This window comes from Hemiscyllium ocellatum, chromosome 35 (genome assembly GCF_020745735.1).
Source record: "Hemiscyllium ocellatum isolate sHemOce1 chromosome 35, sHemOce1.pat.X.cur, whole genome shotgun sequence".
NCBI classification, from domain to species: domain Eukaryota; kingdom Metazoa; phylum Chordata; class Chondrichthyes; order Orectolobiformes; family Hemiscylliidae; genus Hemiscyllium; species Hemiscyllium ocellatum.
This window is the reverse complement of record NC_083435.1, coordinates 14,262,723-14,286,019: the sequence shown is the minus strand read 5'-3', so window position 1 is coordinate 14,286,019 and position 23,297 is coordinate 14,262,723. Positions and strand designations below refer to the sequence as shown.

The window sequence follows — 23,297 nt, the reverse complement described above, 5'->3', positions numbered from 1 at the left end:
CCAAAGAGGTCTGAAGTGGCTCTCTACCCATTTCCGATCAAATGTCTTGGCACAGGATACAAGACGCACACTCCCTGGAAGCCAACAAAACTATCGCATTTTTCAAAGAAAAAAAATAAACCATACTTTTGTCACTGCAAGACAAAACGTTGGCTAATGGGAGCGTTTAACCAGCACGCAGAGCAATGCAAGCTAGGCAAATAGGCTTCAACAGAGGGAGACAGCGAGGTCTGCAGATGCTGGAGATCAGAGTCGAGTGTGTGTTGCTGGAAAAGCGCAGCGGGTCAGACAGCATCCAAGGAGCAGGAGAATCAACGTTTCGGGCCGGAGCCATTCATTGGGAATCCTGATGAAGGGCTCTGGCCCGAAATGTTGATTTTCCTGCTCCTCGGATACTGCCTGACCCGCTGCGCTTTTCCAGCAACACACACTCAAATAGACTTAAACAGTGTGCATGTGGTCTGGCCTCTTTCTGTTTAAAAGCATGTTCAAGCTGCAGGGCGAAGGGGAAAGGGTGCGAGAAACTGGTTTGGGTTGTGCACACAGACAGCTGGACTCTGACAGGATGGATCGAATGGCCTCCATCCACGCTACAGCCATTTATACAATTGTCTAACACTTCGTTCAGTGTCCCTTGGCTCCTGGTATCCTGGGGGCAGTGGGACCATCACAGCTGCGATTGAACTGCCTGTCCCTACAGTGGAACCATCACTGAGGGGGCTGTGCAGAATGGTGTTAGGGATAAGGGGGTGAAATCAGGGCTTGGGAGGGGGGAGGGAGAGAGAGAAGGGGGAGAGAGAGGGGACGGGGGGGGAATGGGGGAGAGATAGCAAGGAGTCCACTTTCCTTCCTTGAAGTGAAAAACTGCAAAAAAAAAGGCTTGTTGGTGTGATCAGGTTTCACTGCAGCACAGAGCTGTTGTACTTTATTCAAGATTAAGAACAAACAACAAAAAAAAAGAGTGCAACGCGGAGTTCCGCGGTGGGAGGAGAATAATTGAACAGTGTGTGGACAGTGAGTGGACTCACGATGGGGACCACACAACATGGGAACCTTGCACTCACTCCCTGGTCAGAAACTGGACAAGTCCAGACGACGGTGGGGGTTTGGGGAGAGAACGGAGGCTGCACTATGAGGGCTCTTCAAAGGCAGTGTGTGTGTTTGGAAATCTCTCTGCGCTGTATTCCGGGTCTTCCCTTATCCTCTTCTGGATGTCGGACTGGATCTGAAAGGAGAGGCGGGAAAAGAGGGAAAAATCAACACGATCACTTCGAGTCCTTCCCTCGCCAAACGCTCACCAACTCCCCCCCCCCCTTTCCCAGGATCAGGGCAGCCCAGGGAGCGGCCACTGGGCCCATCAAATTCACACTGGCTCCTTCTGAACACCGTGAAGTTCCACTCCTGTGCTCTTTTCCCCATGTCAGTGCTATGCGCGGGACTGCCACTTTCGGTTCCCACCGTTGTCAAAACAACAGCTCGCTGGTTTGACTGCCCAAGGTGCATTTATCAAACACGGTAAGGCTACCCCTTGGGAGGTATCAACAGCTTAGTCCAAACATGTCTTCATCCACCACAAGATATTGCTGCTACTGATCACTCGGATAGACAGGGTGGCTTTATTCATCGGTGTATCGAGTATAGGAGTTGGGAGGTGATATTGAGTGTTTGCAGGACATTGGTGAAGCTATCTTTGGAATGCTGTGTTCAGTTCTTGTCTCCCTGCTATAGGAAAGATGCCATTAGACTTGAAACTGCGCAGAAAAGATAGATGAGGATGTTACCAGGGTTGGAAGGTTTGAGCTATAGGGAGAGGGACTGTTGGAGACTAAGGCGTGATCTTATAAAAGGTTTATAAAATCATGAGGGGCATGGATGGGTGAAGAGGCAAAGTCTTTTCCCCAGGGTAGGGGAGTCCAAAAGCTGGAGGGCATAGGTTTAAGGTGAGAGGGGAAAGATGTAAACAGGACTCAAGGGGCAATTTTTTCACACGGAGGATGGTGCGTTTGTGGAACGAGCTGCCAGATGAAGTTGGAAGAGGTTGGTATAATTACAGCATTTAAAAGGCACCTGGATGGGTACATGAATAGGAAGGGTTGAGAGAGATATGGGCCAATTGCTGGCAAATGGGACTAGATTAACGCTTCTGGTTGAGTTGGACCGAAGGGTCTGTTTCCGTGCTGTTCAACTCTGAGTGTACCTCGCTCTTTGGTGTGGAATGCAGGGTGAGGAGATGGCGGAGTGGTATTACTGCTAAGACTATAAACCCAGGTAATATTCTTGGAATCCAGATCAAATCTCATCATTGCAGATGGTAAAATTTGAATTAGTGGTGGCCATGAGAACATTGCTGATTGTCAGAAAGATCCAGCTGGTTCACTGATTTCCTTGAGGGACAGAAATCTCCGTCTTCACCTGTTCTGGCCTACGTATGACTTCACAGACCCAAAGCAATAGGGTTTCAGTTTCCCACTGGGCAACTAGGGACAGGCAGTAAATGCTGGCCTGGCCAGTCAAGCCCAAATCCCGTGAATGAATAATCATAAAAATATAAATGCCCCTTTTTTTAATGTTTAAGATGAAGAATCAACCAATGCCTCAGTTTTAAAGCTTCCATCCTCATGGTCAAATCCTGTTGCTCCACCTTTCCTGCCTCTCTAACCGCGGTCAGCTCTGCAAGATGTGAGGTGTGATGACCCACAAGTTGGACAGGGATTGTAAGCCGTACTGTCAAAGGGCAGGAGGAATGAAGAGGGCCTGGACAGCTGAAGGCACACACCCCCTCTCCTAGCCAGCCCCACCTGAGTTGACAGAACAATTAAAAATCAGCGAGAGCGTTCCCAATATCTGGGGAGACTGCCCCCTCGAACAGATCTGTCACAGGAACTCAAGAGAAAGGTCACTGCCTGATGGAGGGAACATTTCCCACCTCCAGCCTTCAACATTCCACTAGTGTTGGCACTTGCTGTTGCTCCTTTAGGCCTCCCAAGCAGCGCTGAAGCGAGGTTTGTCGGCGTCTCCTCATTCTTTGCTCCGAAAGTTTCAGAATTCTCCCTTCTCCCCCCTCCCCAACCTGAGTTCTCCGACAATCTCCGCACCCCAGATCTGAGCTAACCCAGTTTCCATCACTCACCCGTTCAGCATCACTTTGGGAAATTTTACCTGTTGCCTGTAGGCTTCTTGGGCCTCTGTTTTCTCCAGGTCCCGAGCCAGACTCTCCACGCTGGTGACCGGCTTGACACCGACCGCTTTGGCAGCTTTACCCACGGCATCCGCCAGAGAGAGCTGTGGCCCTTCGCCCTGCATCGTCTGCAACAGAGAGAGAAGGAACCTCTCACTCAACACAGCAACGGCCAGGAGAGAGCTCACTACCACTGGCACATCGCACCACTGCTGACCTTCTGTTTAAACATTTGAAGGTCTTTTATACAACATAGAACAGAATAGCGTGTGTTGCAATCCAACAATGTTGGGGCAGAGGAAGTAGGATCAGGGTATCACAGCAGTGAAGGACTGCGTTGGTCCGATCCACATCTCCATTTCTGGCCAGCACCATGGAGTGTCAAGGGAGGGGTGATAGAAAAACACTGACAGCAGTCACCAGGACTAAAGGATTTAACCAGGTTGATCAAGAAAACCTATTCCCTCTTGATGCAAAATTAGAGCTAGGTCATTCGAGGTAGTGCCAGGAAGCACTTATGCAAATTATGGCGGAAACTTAAAATTCTCTCACTTAAAATAGTCGGCCTCTGCTTGCGTCTGTCGGGTAACAGTATGAATGACCCCAGAACCAAGGCAGATAGATGGAGTTACATGAAATACATCAGCTCTGACCTCACTGAATGGAAGGACACCTAAAGTGTTAGCATTCCTGTCAACCTGACTGACTTACTGCCTAGTCCAGGCAGCAGGCATAAAGCTTTTCCTCAGGAATACTGGCAAACTGTTCCAGAGCAACGGGAAAATTGTGGTTTAATAAAACGTACAGACTGCAGAGGTGCTGGCCAAGATAATTCATGAAGCTCGTTGTTGCACCATCAGTAAACTGATGTTACAGTGAATACAACAGGAAACTGGCTCACATATACATTTGCAGCCCAAATGTTTACTTAACCAGATCCAATAGTAAACACTGATGTAAAAGTGACAGGATATTTGCGTGTCCCCAAGGTTTTGTACAACAGCGGGCCTATTTTTAAAATATAGTTTCAGGAGAAGAACCAAAAAGGCCATTATTTTGTTGTCTGTCCCTGACTGCATGGACTTTCTGGGTCATTTCAGATGATGGTCAAGCTTACTGCTGTGGGCTTGTAGTCACGTGTAAGCCTAACCAGGTAAGGGCGGCAGATTTTCCTTCCTAGAGGACGTTTGACAATCAGATGGGTTTTTTTTTAAAATGACAATTGAAGCCAGCTCCATAGTCACCATCCCCGAGAGCAGCTTTCTATCCCAGATTTCATTAAACAAATTTAAACGTCAGCAAATGATTGGTCACTGGCTGCAGCACATCGAGGACAGTGCATCCCGAAAAACAGGATGCCACAGAACCAAGTAAAACCTTGACTGATTTGGACCTGCTTTAAAGCAACGTACAGCACACGGTGAGGCCACTCGGCTCTCTCTTTGTCAAAAAGAGTTACACAATCTTAATCCTCTGCCAGTGGTGACAGACCCCGCAAACTGTCCTTTCCAAGTATTGCATACAATCCCTCCGCAAACAAGCTGCTGTTTCCACCACCCTTGCCCGGGAAGTGCATTGCAGATCCTGACTTGCTAGCTATCACTCTCTCTCCTGCTGCTTTCCGAGCCAAGTCTTCTACATTCGTTTCCTTTTGTGGTCACTGAATGGTAATCATTTTCTCTGTCGGGACGCAGATTCATGACTTAATCTGCTCCCCGAGGGTAATCTCAACTTCTCCACACAACTCCCATCCTTTTGACAAATCTGTTTGGTGTCCTGCTCAAAACCTTGATGATTTTTTTTTCTGAAGTGCAAGTCGAGGGTGAGGTAAGATATCCCAGATGAGTACAACCCACTGGTTTGAGATCTCTGTTAAATCCAGGGAACTGTGTACGTATTTGGATAGAATCAACTTGAGCTAGCTCACTTTCATTGTTCTCCCGGTACATTTCCTGAATGCTTCACTCACTGGTTAAAGGGACACACACACACACGCATAAGCTCAAAGGGAAGGTGCATTACCTTACGCCGTTTAGCTGGCATGCCGCTGAGGTAGGCATCACTGAGAGGAGGCTGTGGCTTCATCTTCCTCTGGTTCTGGATGTCCTGTCGGATTACGGGCACCCACTCCTGAGACGGAAAACAACAGGTCACAGACTGGCACTCTGAACCCACTGCCCCGCCCTGTTCCAGAGGGGCAGTGTGTCTCACCTAGTGCCCCCACCCAGTGCCAAATGTTGGGAGGGGGGAGGCGGGGAGAAAGACAAAGGCTGAACCACCGCGCCACCACCCCGCCCCCTCCCCCGACCCTCAGTGCCAAAGGGGGAAAGAATATCTGACCCAATGCCCCACACAGAGCCAAAGGGAAGACATCAGAGTCTGACCAACTGCCCTGCCCAGTCTCACAGGGGGAAAGACAAAGTCTGACCCACTGCCCCAACCAGTGCCAAAGGTGGGGGAAACGACAGAATCTGACCCATTGTCCTGCCCAGTCCCAGAGAGGCCTCAGAACCCGAAGGGCAGAGTGCCTGACCCACCCAGTGCCACAGGGCAAATGAGCAGCGGGTGATCTACAAGGGCAGTATCGGACCCACTGGCCCTACCCTGTCCCAGGGCAGGGCAGCGTCTGACTTTGGCGACTGGGGGCAATTTGCACCCACTGAACTGCACCACCTGCAAGTTAACACCCTCCCAGGGGTGACAAACAAAACGCAGGCCTTTTGTTTTCCAGGCTGGGGGCTCTTCCTACAGAAAGCCATGGGATAATTTCACGCAGGGCTTTAAAATTACAAAGGGATTGGTGGGGGAACAGTGAAGGAAAGGTTTCCACAGCTGGCAGGTGGGTGGGGGAGAGGGGATGGGGGTAGAGCGAAACCAGAGGTCACAAACAGAAAACAGTCATCAGCAAAATCCAGTGAATTCAAGAGAGAGTTTACTCCTCGGAGCTCGGTGAGAATGTGGAACGGGATGGTTAAAGTTGAGCAGCGTGACTGTGCCGAAGGAACGGCCAGGTAAATACAGGAGAGCTGAGAAGGGGGCGGGGCTGAGGGGAGCAACAGAAGCCACGGTGGACCAGTGCAGACAGGTGACCCGCTCCTGCCCTGCACACACGGCAAAACTTACTGGCGGCACAGCGGCTACCCAGGGCTCTGCCTCGGAGCCTTCCCTCTGCGCAGCGTCCGCTCCCATCGATACGGCAGGCTCTGTTGACATCACCTCCTCTGCAGTGGTGGCGGGAGCAGGAGACGCAGTCGAGTCCTTCCTCTGTTGGCCAACAGGGGAGACAAAAAAAAAAACACCCTAAATCACTGGGGTTAGAGTGTCCAGAGACGGGGCGGCAAGGGGGAGCTACAGGAGGTCATGAGCGAAAAGCAACTGCCGCCTACGTCAACTCTCAATTAAACAGGAAATAAAACAGAGGGCGCAGACGCATCAGCAAACAAGAGGGAAGAAAATGACAGGTCCTGTTCGAGATGACAGCCCCCGGGCAGGATTTTGATTTAGCTGGTGAGGAACACGGGCCGCGATCCCATAAGAGCTTCGGGATGAGGAAATCGGAATTCCGACTCAATACCAAAGAGGCAGGTGGCAAAAGCCAAACAGTGACCAGGGTCTCAACACAATGGGGCTTCACGACCATACAAGGAAGCCACTTGGCCCATCAAGTCCAGGTTGCCCCCCCCACCTCGCACAGCAATCCAGCCTGACCCACTGTCTCTAAGTGGTCCCCGTAGCCATAGAGACGTACAGCACAGATACAGACCTTTCGGTCCAACTTGTCCATGCCGACCAGATACCCTAAACCGATCTAGTCCCATTTGCCAGCACATGGCCCACATCCCTCTAGACCCTTCCTATTCATATACCCATCCACATGCCTTTTAAATGCTGTAATTGTACCAGCCGCCACCACTTCCTCTGGCAGCTCATTCCATACACACACCATGCTGTGTGAGAAAGTTGCCCCTCAGATTCCTTTTAAACCTTTCCGCTTCTCACTTTAAACTCTCTCGCTTTTGACTCCCCCCACCCCTGGTTATAAGACCATACCTATTCACCTTATCCATGTCCCTCATAGTTTTTTAAACATCTATAAAGCTCACCCCTCAGCCCCGTTTGTCCCAGCCTATTCAGCCTCTCCCTACAGCTCAAATCCTCCAACCCTGGTAACATCCTTGTGAATCTTTTACGAACCCTTTCAACTTTCACAACATCTTTCCTACAGCAGGGAGACCAGAACTGAACGCAGTATTTGAAAAATGCCCTGCATGTTTATTTCCATCGAAGCCAAATTTCCCTTCAAAATCACTGATGGTTTCTCACGTCCTCCCCCTCCGCTAACCATGAGCTGCAAGTTGCCCTGACTGCACCGGAGAAGGTGTCGCTGCCATTATAGGATTTCAACCATCCCCAGACTGTCGCTGCACAGTGCTTGGTGAATCAAAGCCACAAGGTATACTGATTGCAGCTTGGTAATCCTGTGGATTCTCAGCTGTACTCTCATCTCCCCATCCAAAACTGTCTTAAAGCAGGAGGAGCTGTGTGGGGCCCTGTCAGTACCTGCCTGTGCTTGCCTTCTGACAAGAGTTGGCTCTACCACATAACCTCTGCCAACTACTCCAGACCTTGAATTTTTTTTTAAAAAAATCTATTTTTCTAATGAACCCATTCAGACATGTAATTACACACTTACACAGTGGGGCTTGAACATGGGCTGTCTGGTACGGGGGAAGGGACGTTATCACTGTGCCTCAAGAGGATGCCAAGGACTTTCAAAGATGACGGTGGGAAGTCCCCACCAATTACCTTGTCAGAGTAACACATTGCTGTGCAGTATTCACCGAGCGTGGTCAGGTTGGAAGACTGCCCTTTAAGAATTGCGTGCATTTCTGATCAGCCCATTGTTTTTAAAACACTGGGGGGCTTTCTCATGTTACCTGGGGTGCTTCCTGCACAGCCTCTTCAGACTCTGTTGGATGTTTCTCCACACGGTCCTCAGACATGTTCTGTATTAAAGGGGGCACTGTTAGAGTTGCACATAGAACAACAGAATCCCTACAGTGTGGAAACAGGCCCTTCGGCCTAACAAGTCCACACCGACTCTCTGAAGAGTAACCCACCCATACCCATTCCCCTACATTTACCTCACTTACACATACCTGGACACTGTGGAGCAATTTAGCATCGCTAATACATGTGACCAGCACATCTTTGGACTGTGGGAGGAAACCAGAGCTCCAGAGGAAACCCATGCAGACACGGGGAGAATGTGCAAACTCCACACAGAGTCGGTTGGAATCAAACCCAGGTCCCTGGTGCTGTGAGGCAGCAGTGCTAACCACTGAACCAACGTGTCACCCCATCAAGAACTTTAATTTATTTTTAAATGCATCAGAGGGATGTGGGCCCCTCTAGGCTGGGCCAGCATTTACTGTCCATCCTTACTTGCCCTTGACAATGTGGTGGTGAGCTGCCATGCTGTTTATTTGTTGTAGGTTGACGCAGTCAGGGAGGGGAATTGCAGGATCTTGGCCCAGTGACACATTTCCAAGTCAGAATAATGAGCGACTTGATGGGGACCTTATAGGTGGTGCTCCCATTTACTTGCTACCCTGGTCCTTGTGGTTGACAGCAAACATGGGTTTAGAAGGTGCTGTCTCAAAGGCCTTGGGTGATTTGTTACAGTGTGTCTTGTAGATGGTACTCACTGTTACTCCTCTGCATCACTGTGGAGAGACAGAATGCTAGTGGCAATCAAGAGGGCTGCTCTGCCCTGGATGGTGTTAAGCATCTCGAGTGTTGTTGGAGCTGAACTCATCCAGGAGCAAGCGTGGACAGCAGGGAGATCAGAGTCGAGAGTGTGGTGCTAGGAAAGCACAGCAGGTCAGGCAGCATCTGAGGAACAGGAGAGTCGATGTTTCGGGCGCAGGCCCTTCATCAGGATTGAGGCTTGTGGGCCGGGGCTGAGAGACAGGTTGGGGGTGGGGGGTGGGGGGGGGGGGGGGGGGCGGGAAAGTAATAGGTGGATAAAGGTACGTAGAAATACAGAGGCCTGCTGCAAGTCTGGGAAAGTGTGACTGAGCTGGGGCGGGACTGACTGCAGGTAGAGTCGATGGCAGCGCACGGCTTCACGATGAAGGGCTTTTGCCCAAAACATCGATTCTCCAGCTCCTCGGATGCTGCCTGGCCTGCTGTGCTTTTCCAACAACACACTCTCGACTCTGAACTCATCCAGGCAAGCGGGGACTATTCCGTCACACTCCTGACTTGTGTCTTGTCGATGGTGGACAGGCTTCAAAGAGTAGCTCTCTCAGGATTCCCAGCCTTCGGCCCGTTGTTATTGGCACAGCATTTATGATAGCTAGTCCAGTCGTTACTGCTCAACAGTAAACTCCCACAGAATGTGGCTAGTGGAGGGATTCAGCGATGATAAAATCACTGAGGAACCATGTTTACATTCTCTGACCAGGAGAAGGTCATTGCCTGGCACTAGTGGGTACAAATGTTACTTGCCAGTACGTGTGCAATCATCTGCAAACAGAGGAGTTAGCAACCAAACTGTCACACACGGTCACGTGAGGATTCAGCCCAAGGAGTCTAATAAAGGACATGACTAGCTCTGCATCTGAATACCAGCCAAAGGAAGGAAAGAAGGAACTAGTGCAGGAAGGATTAACTTGTAAGCAACCTCCAGCTCAGATCTATAAAAGTCCTTGGGAGGAAGAGAGTGTTGCTGATTTTTTTCATGTAAGTGGGAGATTTCTGTAGTGTCCTCAGAATATTTATCTTCAGCCAGCACCTAAACAAACAACCTGCTTTTCCCACCATGAATTTCTGTTTTTGTTTCAGAGTTATCTTTCAGATCGACGGTCTCCCTCACCAGGTCCTCTCCCCTTCTGATTCGTTCCAGTCATTTATGTTCATACCTCAAAGCAGCTTTTCTGGTCTTTGTCGCAGTGTTGGCTGGGGGATCTCAGAGAATGGTGGGTGTGTGGAATGCTCTGCCCCAGAAGGTGTGGAGGCCAAGTCGCTGGATACTTCCAAGAAAGAGTTGGATAGAGCTCTTAAGGATAGTGGAATCAAGGATTATGGGAATAAGGCAGGAACAGGATACTGATTGAGGATGATCAGCCATGATCATAATGAATGGCCTACTCCTGCACCTATTGTCTTATTGCTGCATTTTCTGGTACAGAACAGCCACTACGTGCTCAACACAATCCACCGACTGTAAACAAGATTCATGGATTTAGCATCCCCAAAGTTTATGCAGCAATGCCTCAGAGGCAACACTCCGAACACACACACACACACACACACACACACACACACACACTCGGGTACCTAACTCCGGGACGCAGAGATGTTTTACCTCTTTACCTGACTTGCTAGTGGATTACCTGCTGTGTTTCTGGCTCCTGGGCCGAAGGTTGCCTCCTCCTGACGTACTGCAGAATCTGCTCCTCTGTCACTGGCATGTGCTCCATGATCACTTGTAGCCTCATTGCCATCATAGTGGTCAGCCAGTTCACCAGCGAGGGGTTAACATCCACTGACATACGCCGCTGAGGTGGCGTTTGAGAAGAGCAAAACAGGAAGGAAAGGCAGTTAGAATGCAGTGCTCCCAGCCTAAACCCACTTTGGAACATCAGAGCGTGGGGGTTAACAAACAAATTCTAATCGGTCAACACCATTGATCTGATGCGCTGTTGCAAGGTTGGGGGGTTGGGGGGATGGGGAGGAGTTACAGGTAAAACAAACCAAACCAAAGAACTGGAGAAAAAGGAGGGAAAAGGAAGCGAAAGAGAAAGGAGAGAAATAGAAAGGAAGGGGCACAAAGCATGGTTAGCTACATTTACATAATAGTGGTGGGCACTTGGAACACGTCGCCAGCAGAGGTGGCAGAGGCAGGCATGGTACATTCATTTAAGATGCTCTTGGACAGATGCATGTGTAGGTGGGGAGCAGAGGGATACAGATGCTCAGGAATTGACCGACAGGTTTAGACAGAACGTTTGGATCAGCTCAAGCTTGGAGTGCCGAAGGGCCTGCTCCTGGGCTGTAAAGTTTCTTTGCTCTTTAGCTTAAATACAGCAGTCGTTTCAGGCTGTGATATCAGCGTGCGGTCAGACTGTCAGGAACTCAGATTTGTTTTGGAATCTTTAATGGGATTGCAAGAGCAAAATTGGTTGTTCATCCCTAACCGTCCCTTAGACTCAGCGGCATGCTAGGACGACTTTTCGGCGTACAGTTAACCACAACGCTGAGGGGGCCTGGGGTCATCTCGCTCAGTCCAGGTAACGGGGGTAAGATTCAATTCTCTGAAGGACATCAATAAACCAAAAGAGATTTTCAACAACCATCAAAAATTGCTTCGTGGTCACTGTTAACTTTATACGTCCAGATTATTAATTAGATTAATTAATTAATTATTGAATTTAAATTCCACCAGACACTGGTGGATTTGAATCTATGTTGTCAGAACAGGTGCTCAGGCCTCAGGATGACTACACCAGTGACTTCACTACCGCTCTACTGTCTACATTGGGATGAGGAACAAGTGGAATTAGGTTCAGATGTATATTTCAGATTTACGAGCTGCTACGATGGAATTTGACCTCATAATCCAAAGGCATTAGCCGGGACCTCCCCAGTGATGCTGCCCTTGTGCCACCATCACTACCTGCTGCCATTTACAGAGATTTTGTTCCACCCCCGAACGCAAAGGTTCACTTACAATCCGATCATTGATGACTGTAGTCAACGCACTCTGCTCTCCTCGTAGACTGTAGAGGTTCAGCGCTAAGCACTCAAACAGAGCCTGATTACACAGCTCCAGAAGTCGGTGACCAAAACTAGCGTCTGTGGGAAGAGAGAGACATCAGAGAGGACACAAAGCCAGGTCAGGTGTGACAAAGAGGGCAACAGCAGACAAACGAAAGAGTGACTGAATGAGCAAAGAGTTTCTCTCCTGCTCCCTGACAGCTCAGTGGGTTCACAGGCATTGGCTGATCTCAACCAACTGGCCTCAGAAACCCCTGCAGTTTGAGGGCGCGAGGAAAACTTCACAGGATTTCTTCCCCCATTAGTCATCCCTGGACTTCCAAGGAACTGGCAGATGCATCACCCTGGGGAGGATGAGATGAGGTTTGCGAATCAGATGAAACAATTGTGCAGACCCCAACCCACACTCGACCGACAATCCCGGAGCGACTCAAGCTCCTGTGTGAACTGAAGGCCAGCAGAAAGCTAGTGTAGTGGAGAGGGAGGAGCAAGAGATGGAAGTAGAGAGGGGTCAGCAAAAGAGAACAAATAAACAAGGACAGCAGCAAGGCAAACACACACTACCCGTGCACTGGAGGATGTGCGTAGCAATCCGATTGAACTGCTCCCTCAAGAATTCCAAATTTGTACTGGTGATGTCTACTTCATCTCGCGCAACCACAGACGCCTCGAGAGAAAACAAACAACATTAGCAAGCAGCACCGCTTTATATCAGGCAATTCATTACCATCAAAATCAGGTCTCTATCAGGCCTCAGGCAATTTATAGAACATAAAACATTACAGTGCAGTATAGGTCCTTCAGCCCTCGATGTTGCGCCAACATGTGGAACCAATCTGAAGCCTATCTAACCTACACTATTCCATTCTTGTCCATATGTCTATCCAATGACCATTTAAATGCCCTTAAAGGTGGCGAGTCAACTACTGCTGCAGGCAGTGTCTTCCATGCCCCTACTACTCTGAGTAAAGAACCTACCTCTGACATCTTCCTATATCTAGCAAACCTCAATTTAAAGCTATGCCCCCTGATGCAAGCCATCACCATCCGAGGAGAAAGGCTCTCACTGTTCATTCAATCTAACCCTCTGATTATCTTAAATGTCTCAATTAAGTCACCTCTCAATTTTCTTTTAACAAAAACAGCCTCAAGTCCCTCAGTCTTTTTTCCATACCAGGCAACATAGAAGTAAATCTCCTCTGAATCCATTCCAGATCTTCCATATCTTTCCTATAATGCAGTGACCAGAACTGTACGCAATACTCCAAGTGTGGCCACACCAGAGTTTTGTACAGCTGCAGCATGACCTTGTGGTTTCAAAACTCAATCCCTCTACTAATAAAAACTAACATACAGTACGCCTTCTTAACAACCCTATCAACCTGGGTAGCAACTTTTAGGGATCAATGTGCACAGACACAGAGATCCCTCTACTCATCTACATGACCAAGAATCTTACCACTAGCCCAGTATTGCTGTTCCACCTTCCAAGTGAAATGTCTCACACTTTTCCACACTAAACTCCATTCACCACCTCTCAGCCCAGCTCTGCGGCTTATCTATGTCGCTCTGTAACCTACAACATCCTTCAGCAACACCCACAACTGTACCGCCTTTATTTCATCTGCAAATTTACTAACCCATCCTGCTACGCCCTCATCCAGGTCGTTTATGAAAATGACTAACAGTAGTGGCCCCAAAACAGATCCTTGCAGTAACCACTAGTAACTGAACTCCAGGATGAACGTTTCCCATCAACCACCACTGTCTTCTTTCTTTTTTCAGGGCCTGGGTGAGGACAGTTGGAATGCACCCCAGGCCAGGGCATCTCTCTCGAGTCTCCTTCCACCCTGCCCTGTACCAGCTCAGCACCAACTGCTGAGCATGCAACTTGCTGCCAACTGCCTAGTTCCCATTACAGAAGCAAAGCTTTAACAGCCCCGAGAGCTCAGGTTGCCAGTTTGCTCACTGAACTGGAAGGGTTGTTTTTAGACGGTTCCTCACCATGCTCGGTAACATCATCAGTGAGCCTCTGGTGAAGCGCTGGTGTTACGTCCTGCTTTCTGAGACCACGACACACAAGTATAAAGATTAGATTACTTACAGTGTGGAAACAGGCCCTTCGGCCCAACAAGTGCACACCGACCCGCCGAAGCGCAACCCACCCATACCCCTACATATACCCCTTACCTAACACTACGGGCAATTTAGCACGGCCAATTCACCTGACCCGCACATCTTTGGACTGTGGGAGGAAACCGGAGCACCCGGAGTAAACCCACACAGACACGGGGAGAATGTGCAAACTCCACACAGTCAGTCGCCTGAGGCGGGAATTGAACCCAGGTCCCTGGCGCTGTGAGGCAGCAGTGCTAACCACTGTGCCACCGTGCTGCCCCATAAAGTGGGACAGAACACCAGCGCTTCACCAGAGGCTCACTGATGGCATTAACTAGCATGGTGACAAAATGTCTGAAAACAAACCTTCTAGCTCAGCGAGAAAACTTGCAGCCTGAACCGCGACCTCAGCCACAAAACCTGCAAGCCTCAAGAGCCACGGAGGGACTGAAGACCTGGGACAACGACTCATGAGCACTGGTCTGAATGAGACCACATTTCTTGTTGGCACGGCAAGGTGGTACAGGACCAGAGGGGAATCTATGGCTATCTTATGACGAGTCCAGTTATGATCGGGAGTTAGCCAGAGAACAAAGAACAAAGAAAATTTACAACCCAGGAACAGGCCCTTTGGCTCTCCAAACCTGAGCCGATCTAAATCCACTTTCCAAACCTGTCACCCAATTCCTAAGCATCTGTATCCCTCTGCTCCCCACCTATTCATGCATCTGTCCAGACTCATCTTAAATGAATCTACCGTGCCTGCCTCTACCACCTCTGCTGGCAACGCGTTGCAGACGCCCACCACCCTGTGTGTGAACTACTTGTCGCGTGTATCCCCCTCAAACATTCCATCTCTCACCTTGAAAACGTGACCTCTCGTTACTGAATCTTTCACTCTGGGAAAAAGCTTATCTTTATCTACCTGTCTATATGCTTCACATGAAAACAAACCTAACCTACTCAACCTCTCTTCATAGCTAGCACCTTCCATACCAGGCAACATCCTCATAAACCTTCTCTGCACCCTCTTCAAAGTGTCCACATCCTTCTGGTAATGTGGCGCCCAGAACTGTACACAGTATTCTAAATGTGGCCGAATCAATGTCATGTACAATTTTAACATGACTTGCCAGCTCTTATACTCTATACCCTGTCTGATGAAAGCAACCATACTATATGCCTTCTTGACCACACTTTTCACCTGTGCAGCAACCTTCAGGGTACAATGGACCTGAACTCCCAGATCTCTCTGCTCGTCAACTTTTCTCAAGGCTCTTCCGTTTACTGTATAATTCACTCCAGAGGTGGCACTAGCCAATGTCTATGACCCTCAGGAGCCAAACACAGTCAGGTCACGCATCCTTGAGCTTCCCTTGTCTGTGTTAAGCAGAATTGTAATAACTTCACTGATTGTCCCGTGTGTTATGGCTTGGTAAGGGTTAATAAGCAGCAGCTTCTGGTGACCAAGTTTGAAACTGAAATTGGCAGAACCTGCTGTCCAGTCAGAAGCAGGTGCCCCAGAGACGTTTGAAGATGACGAAAGACCATCTCGCCAGTTATTTCCTGCGGCCCTACTGGTTCAAGTCCCAAGCAAACACACAGATACTGAGGTGGGAGTTTAAACTGCAGCCTCAATGTTACCATGGCGATCTGGAACACATTCGTCTGGAATTGTGGGAGGATCGTACAGTGCAGTGCAGAAAATTACCCCACTCTACCCCTGCAATCGCATCATGCCAAGGAGTTTACAGCACACTTACAAAACTTTCTCGGATGTACTCCTCCAGACCATTTATCAAGACGTCTGTTGATGCCTAGAATGAAAGGAACATGCATTTGGGTATCGCCTGATGTTAAAGGTCTGAAATCAATTCCAGCACAAACCCGAGTTACTATCTGCATCCATCACACTGTGTCGTCACCTCAGCCTGCTAATCACTGCTTCTGTGAAAATTAGTTTTGCTGTTATTGGTTGCTGTAGTGCACAAACCAATATAAAGCCAAAACCCACTGTGTAACAGATGAACACAGCAACGGCTCATAGATCTGGGCCTGGAAGCAACCTGGTTAGATCAGCCCTGGTCAAATACCGTATTGAACATCTGAGCCAAAACCCTTTGAGGAAATTCCAGTCTGCACAGAAGTGCGGGGTCTGAGAGGGGAGGGGGAGACACTGGGTGAGAGAGGGAGACAGGGGGCGAGAGGGGAAGGGGATGGGGGGGGAGGAGGGCGTTAGTGAGAAGGAAAGGAGGGCGAGAGAGGTGGGAGAGGAAAGGGGAGCATGGGGACAAGGAGAGATCGAGGCGATAGAGCGAGTGGGAATATCAGTTGGGAAAAAAAACAAAGGTGTGAGAGAGAGGGATGCACAATGGGAGGGAGGGACAGGTAAACAAACCGGCAGAGCGGTGTCTCTGCTTACCCGGATGTTCTGTTCTGTTGGCTCCTGGTTGTTGAGGTACTGCTCCCGGAAGAAGCTGTTGAGCTGAGGTTGGATGCGTTGCAGGGGCTGGAACTGGCCGTGCAGCAACATGATCATGTCCACCATGGAGAAGTTCTGGCAAATCAGGGACAGCAGGTCTCCGAAGAACCCTGCGAGGGACAAGAACGGCAGCTCAAGACGTGAAGGCTGGGCAAAGGGCGGGGAGGCAGGACAGAACATCTACATCAGAAACTGGGAGGGTGGGGCAGTTCACCAGGAAACGCCAAGTGAACAAACGAGACTAAGAAATCATGGAGATGCTTTCTCAAAGGCAATCACTGAAGGGGGTGATGCAAACTTGGTAAACACAGCAAGTGTACCATTTGTCATTCCCGGAAAGCCTTGACTTTTAAAAAAATAAAAAGCACAACAAAGTCATAAGACACATAACACGCCAAAAAAGCATGTTCACATTCGGAACCCCTTTCTATGGCATCCCGTTCCTCCAGGGGAGGAATGCATTGAAGCCCAGAGAGTCGTGCGTTCAGGGTGACCGAACGACAAACCCTCCGCTCCGTTTGTCAAACCTGAATGCGGGAAGAGGGGCCAACGCACCGAGAGCGCCGTCTGCTCCCGGCTCGAAGATGTTGCTGGTGCCGCTCAGCCGCTGGATGAAGTCAGCGATGCTCTCGGTGCTGCCCTGCTGCGCGTTGAGCGAGCCCATCATGGAGGAGAGCACCCCCTGCACCACGCTGGTGAAGAACTCCGGAGTCAGGGTGTCCGCTCCCGCCTGCTGCTGCTGCTGCTGCTGCCTGCCACCGGCCCGGTCCTGACCCGGCTGCGGCTGCGACTGAGGAGTAGCGGGGGCAGTGGGAGCCCCCTGAGCCGTCGGCTGGGAGGCTGCTGGGGCCGCCTGGGGAACCGTCACAGCTCCCTGCGCCGCCTGAGGAAGGAGAGAAGAGAAGAGAGGGTGAAGCCGAGCGAGTGGCTGACCCGAGAGACATGCAGCTCTGTCCAGTGAGCCATTGACTCCCTGGGGCCCTTACACCACACAGTCACAGAGATGTACAGCATAGATACAGACCCTTCGGTCCATCTCATCCATGCCAACCAGATATACTAACTTAATCTAGTCCCACTTGCCAGCACTTGGCCCATATCCCTCCAAACCCTTCCTAATAATATACCCATTCAGATGCCTTTTAAATGCTGTAATTGTACCAGCCTCCACCACTCCCTCTGACAGCCCATTCCGTACACCTACCACCCTCTGTGTGATAAAGTTGCCCCTTCAATCTCTTTTATATTTTTCCCCTCACACCCTAAACCTATGCCCTCTAGTTCTGGACTCCCCCACCCTTACCCATGCCCATCATGATTTTATAAACCTCTAATCAGGTCACCCCTCAGCTTCTGACAGTCCAAGGAAAATAGCCCCTGCCTATTCAGCCTCTCCTTATAGCTCAACTCTTGGCCAGGGACAGTAGGCGCGAGATTGGACAGGGGACGCAAAGTGGGAGGGATCGCTTCCATCACACGCCCGAGAGTTGAACAAATCTGCGTACATGGTCTAGGTGTAATAAATGGCGAGCGCTTCAACTGCATCACCCAGTCCAGAGGAAGCTCACTACCAGGCAATTCCTGGGATGCTTTTTGGAGGACAGCACAAGCCCGTGCCTTTAATCACTGGAGTTTAGTGGACGGACAGAAACAAAGGTGGTTTGGGGAGAACATTACCTCTCACAGGGGCATCTAGAAACAAACTGGACACAGCTTAAAAAAAGGGGGTGGGGGAGGGGAGAAGGAGGAGGAATTTCTTCTGAGGGTTGTCAGCCGTTGGACCTCCCTGGCTGTTCACACAGCGGAGCCTGGGACACCCCACAGACTCAAGGCTGAGGCATGGAGCTTTTTGGTGGGCGATAGTGTCGAGGTTTATAAGAAACAGGAGCAGGAGCAGAAGCAGGCCATTCGGCCCCTCGAGCCTGCTCCGCCACTCCACAAGACCGTGGCTGATGCTTGCATGCACGTTCAGCTCCACTTACCACCCCTTAATCCGTTTTACTGTTCAAAAATCTACCTTTGCCTTAAAAACATTCAACAAGCTGCCTCAACGGTTTCACTGGGCAGGGATTCAAAACTCTTTGGGTGCAGAATTTCCTCCTCAGCTCAGTGTGAAACGTGCTCCACCTTATTTTGAGGCTATGTCCCCAGTTCTAGTTTCAACCCCCAGTGGAAACGATCTCCCTGCTTCTCTTATCTGTTCCCTTCATAATTTTACACGTCTCTGCAAGATTTCCCCCCACCATTCTTTGAAATTGCTATGAGCATAATCCCAGGCTACTCAATCCCGGCTCATTAGCCATACCCAGTGAACCCCCTCTGCGCCCTCTCCAGTGCCAATAGATCCCTTCTCAAGTGTGGAGACTGAGACTGTACACAGTACTGCAGGGTGTGGCCTCACCTTTGTGCAGGGTGAGGGGCCACATTGACTGCAGCCACCGAATGGCAGAATTGGTTCCAGGGGCCAGGTGGCCTACTCTTATGTCCTCATGCAAAGTAAAAATCTGCGCGCGCTGCAGCCCTGAAACAAACAGGAACAGAAACTGCTGCAGAAACTCGGCATGGCCGGCAGCATCACTGGAGAGAAAGCAGGGTTAACATTTCAAGTCCGGCAGGATTCCTCTTCTCTCCAGCAGATGCAGCCAGAACTTGTCGAGTTTCTCCGGCAACTTCGGTTTCCGTGCCTGCTTCGAGTGCTCAATGCCCGGTTTCGACCGACATGGGGAAAAACAGTCAGCAATGGGTTTGCTGGTAAGGGCTTAGAGGGTCGCTGTTCGCGCAGAGAATTTAGCTCGAGTTTTAAGTCGATCACGTCTTAATGGTTGAGGGTAACTGGACTCTTTGAGAAACAGGGAGGACGGGCTTGAACCACAGGTAACAGGCTCCATGGTTCACTCCTTGGGTGTGCTGTTGCTGCAGCAGTGAGACAAGTTATACAGCGCAGGAGGCTCTCTGGACTCAAAGTATTTGGGACAGGGGCAGGAAAGTTGGGATTAGAGCGCCTTTGCTGGTAGCTGCGTCAGTGCCTTTTCTGCGCCGTACGAACGCGATTCCTCTGCTCACGCTGGCTCTCTGCAAAACATACCGAACGCTCCCAAACTCCACGCCCACCTGCCCACGTTCCTCTCCCTTTCCCAGGACCACGCTCCCGGGTACCACTGTGACTCTCTGCAAACCATAGCGAACAATCCCAAACTCCATACCCCCCACCACCGCTGCCCTCCGGCCCGCTGCTCCTCTCCCTTTCCCATCACCGCGCTCCCCCCATACGCTTGCTCTGACTCCCTGCAAAACACAGCGAACAATCCCAAACTCCACGCCCATCCCTGCCCTCCGGCCGCCACCCCGCTCCTTTCCCCCCGGACCGCGATCCAGTCACCCTTACCCGCGAGAGAGTGGCGGCCTCACCTGCAGGAACTCGGTCATGCCCTGGACGAAAGCCGGCATCCCCGGCAAGGTGACAGTGATGGTCGGCGAGCCCACGCCGCCGGTGCCCGCTGCCCCCAACAGGTTGCCGAGGAGCTGTGAGAACTGGACGTCGGGGGGAGCCGGGTGCTGCTGCTGCTGCTGCGGCTGGCCGCCACCGTCCGCCGTGGCCGAGGCGGTGGTCCCGGTCGAGTTGGTGGTGGAGGTGGGGGCTTGGCCGGCCGTGGCTGACGTGGTGGTGGACGAGGCGGCTGTGGTGCTGGTGCCGGTAGCTGCCGAGGAGCCACTGTCACTGGTCGGGGGCTGGGCTGCAAGAAACACAGACGGCAGAGGAGGTGAGGTGGGAGGGGCGGAGGGGGGGGGGGGTGGTGAGCATGAGACCACCCGGCAAACCCTTTGGAGTGTTGCAGAGATGCGACAGGGAAAGGGCAGGATAGGCCTTTTGTGTCTGTCTCACCGGCTTGTCTCTGAACCCTCGCAATCCCGGGGAGAATGGACTTTGTGACCTGCTTGTCCACCAACCATCGGAGAGAACAGAGTCATAGAGATATACAGAACAGAAACAGACCCTTTGGTCCAACCCGTCCATGCTGACCAGATATCCCAACCCAATCTAGTCTCACCTGCCAGCACCCGGCCCATATCCCTCCAAACCCTTCCTATTCATATGCCCATCCAGATGCCTTTTAAACGTTGCAATTGTACCAGCCTCCACCACTTCCTCTGGCAGCTCATACATGTACCCCCTCAGTGAAAATGTTGCCCCTTAGATCTCTCATATCTTTCCCCCCTCACCCTAAACCTATGCCCTTTAGTTCCAGACTCCCCCACCCCACAGAAATTACTTTGTCTATTTATCCTATCCATGCCCCTCATAATTTTGAGAGAGGCAGGGTCTCAGGAGCCAATTTGTCTTTTGAAGACCACACAGAGAGTTTATTGAAGTGCTCCACGCCTGTCACAGCCTTCATCCGACGGAAGACAACTGCAGAGGGACTGGGAGGCGACGCCCGAGCGGTATTCTCAATGGATCCAGGTCACGCTCAGGCTTGAATCCCGCCATGGCAGATGGTGGAATTTGGTTTCAATAAGCGTTTAATTATGGCCCTGCATCTGTTGCCGATTGGCGGCAGGACCCATCTGGTTCACTGATGCCCTTCAGGGAGGGAAGCTGCCGTCTTTATTTCGTCTGGCCAATATGTGACTCCGGACGTGCAGCGATATGGTTGACTTTCGGCTGATCGCCAGGCGATTATAAATGGGCAATAAATACTGGGACGCTCTCATCCCATGAATGATTTTTTTAAAAAAACTTCCTAACATTTCAGTTCAGAAGCAGACATCAGCCTCAGACTGAAAGAATTGCTTTAACCCCTCCTTTTGGGATAATAACCACTCCCACCTGACTCTGCCAGCACAGAATTGGAGCTCCTTAATAAATGGCTTTGAAAGCACTAGTACTCAAGCATTTGGATAAGCTGCAAACGCCAAACCTAACTCTTAGAGAGTCAGTCAGTCAGAGACACTAAATCCTGCAGAATGAGCTCACAAATCGACCTGTCTTGCCAAGATCCAGCATCTCTCACTGCTTACGTGATCGCACAAAACACCACACGATGTAGAATTCACAGGCCATTCATCCCAACAGGTTTGTGCTAGCCTTTTATCTCAGTGTCTTCGCCAGGCCCTGTCAACATACCCACTCTGTGGCATTTCCACAGAGGCCACCCAGCTACTTGCTCTAGTGCTATGTTCAGTCGGGGATGTTACAAAGGGGAGGAAGCACTGTTACAGCGGTAACATCGAGCTGAACGCTTCATCTGAAGGGCAGCACCTTCAGTGCCACCGTTTCCTCTCAGGACTGCACTGAAACACTGAGTCCAGCTCCAGAGGATGGGAGTGTACCGACAGACTTACTGGAGCTGACACCTGGATTGTGAAGTGATAGTAAACAGCGGAGAGCGCAGAGCAAAAAGGGGCACCGTGAGCCAATCAGACACTTACCAAAGACGACGGGCTGCATCAGAAGTTGCCCTACCAGTCCGGTGATCATCTGAGCAAGAGTGGCAGGACCCGGGGTGGGACTGGGGCCAGTGCCAGGATCAGGGGCAGGAGTAGAGCCAGGAGGAACCTGGAGTGAAAAGAGCAGGCACAGAAAATGAACCGCACTTTTACAAAGAAGGCCCTTGAACTACAAAACTAAACTTAAACATAGCCACGCCCTGTGCTGCTTATTTGAGCAGCAAACAGTCCTGGGAACACTGGGCGGCACAGTGGCTAGCGCTGCTGCCTCACAGCACCAGAGTCCCAGGTTTGATTCCAGTCTCGGGCAACTGTCTGTGTGGAGTTTGCACATTACCGCAGCGTCTGCGTGGGTTTCCTCCGGGTGCTCTGGTTTCCTCCCACAGTCCAAAGATGTGCAAGACAGGTGAATTGGCCATGCTAAATTGCCCACAGTGTTAGGTGCATTAGTCAGAGGGAAATGGGTTTGGGTGGGTTACGCTTCGGAGGGTCGGTGTAGACTGGTTGGGCTGAAGGGCCTGTTTCCACACTGTAGGGAATCTAATCTAATGTAATCTAAAATCCTTTCTCTCTGCTTGGACACCATCTTGTGTGCTTTCTGCTCACTGATGGCTCTTTCACAGCCTGCCAGCTGTTTTCCCAATCCTTACACCTGAGGCTTGACAAAGGTTGCTGCACAGCACCACAGCGAGTTAGGTAAGAGTGCAAGAACATCACTGGGACCCATGATATTACATGAAATTTGACACCAGTCCCAAAAGTCCTTTTATTTTGCTACATTCTCAATAAAACAAAATGATTTAATAGGTGTACAGTTCTGGTTGCCCTGCTGTAGGAAAGATATTATTACATTGGAGAAGGTGCAGAATAGATTTACAAGGATGTTACTGAGACTGGAGTCTTTGAGTTAGAGAGGGGGGCTGGATAGGCTTTTTTTTAACCCAGGAGCACAGGGAGACTGAGGGCTGACCTTGTAGAGGATCATAAAATCATGAGGGGCATAAATAACGTGAATTTCATGGTCTTTTCTCTTGGGAAGGGGAATTCAAAACTGGAGGGCATATTCTTCGGATGAAAGGACAAAGATTTAAAAAAAAGAGACCTGAGGGGCAATTTTTTCACAGAGAGGATAGCTTGTATGTGGAATGACTTGCCAGAGGAAGTGGTAGGTGCAGGTACAGTTACAACATTTAGACAGGTACATGAATAGGAAAGGTTTAGAGGGATACGCATGCAAAGGGGGGCCTCGTTTGGTTTGGGAAACTGGATCCACATGGACTAGTTGGA

At 50.4% G+C, this 23,297-nt stretch overlaps 1 protein-coding gene across 5 annotated transcripts in view; it reads right to left on the bottom strand.

Moving 5' to 3' along the window:
• Window positions 1-892: 892 nt before the first annotated feature.
• LOC132832824 (large proline-rich protein BAG6-like) overlaps window positions 893-23,297 on the bottom strand; it is a 94,811-nt gene continuing 72,406 nt past the window's right edge. For all 5 annotated transcript variants that reach the window (XM_060850991.1, XM_060850993.1, XM_060850992.1 and 2 more), the window contains 13 exons: window positions 21,993-22,119; window positions 19,971-20,296; window positions 17,118-17,445; window positions 16,503-16,672; window positions 15,844-15,897; window positions 12,527-12,629; window positions 11,916-12,040; window positions 10,579-10,743; window positions 8,116-8,184; window positions 6,302-6,442; window positions 5,201-5,308; window positions 3,160-3,306; window positions 893-1,225 (listed from right to left, as the gene is read on the bottom strand). In XM_060850991.1, the coding sequence (XP_060706974.1) occupies window positions 1,130-1,225; window positions 3,160-3,306; window positions 5,201-5,308; window positions 6,302-6,442; window positions 8,116-8,184; window positions 10,579-10,743; window positions 11,916-12,040; window positions 12,527-12,629; window positions 15,844-15,897; window positions 16,503-16,672; window positions 17,118-17,445; window positions 19,971-20,296; window positions 21,993-22,119 (1,959 nt within the window). In that variant the 3' untranslated portion in view covers window positions 893-1,129. The remainder of the gene's footprint in view (window positions 1,226-3,159; window positions 3,307-5,200; window positions 5,309-6,301; window positions 6,443-8,115; window positions 8,185-10,578; window positions 10,744-11,915; window positions 12,041-12,526; window positions 12,630-15,843; window positions 15,898-16,502; window positions 16,673-17,117; window positions 17,446-19,970; window positions 20,297-21,992; window positions 22,120-23,297) is intronic.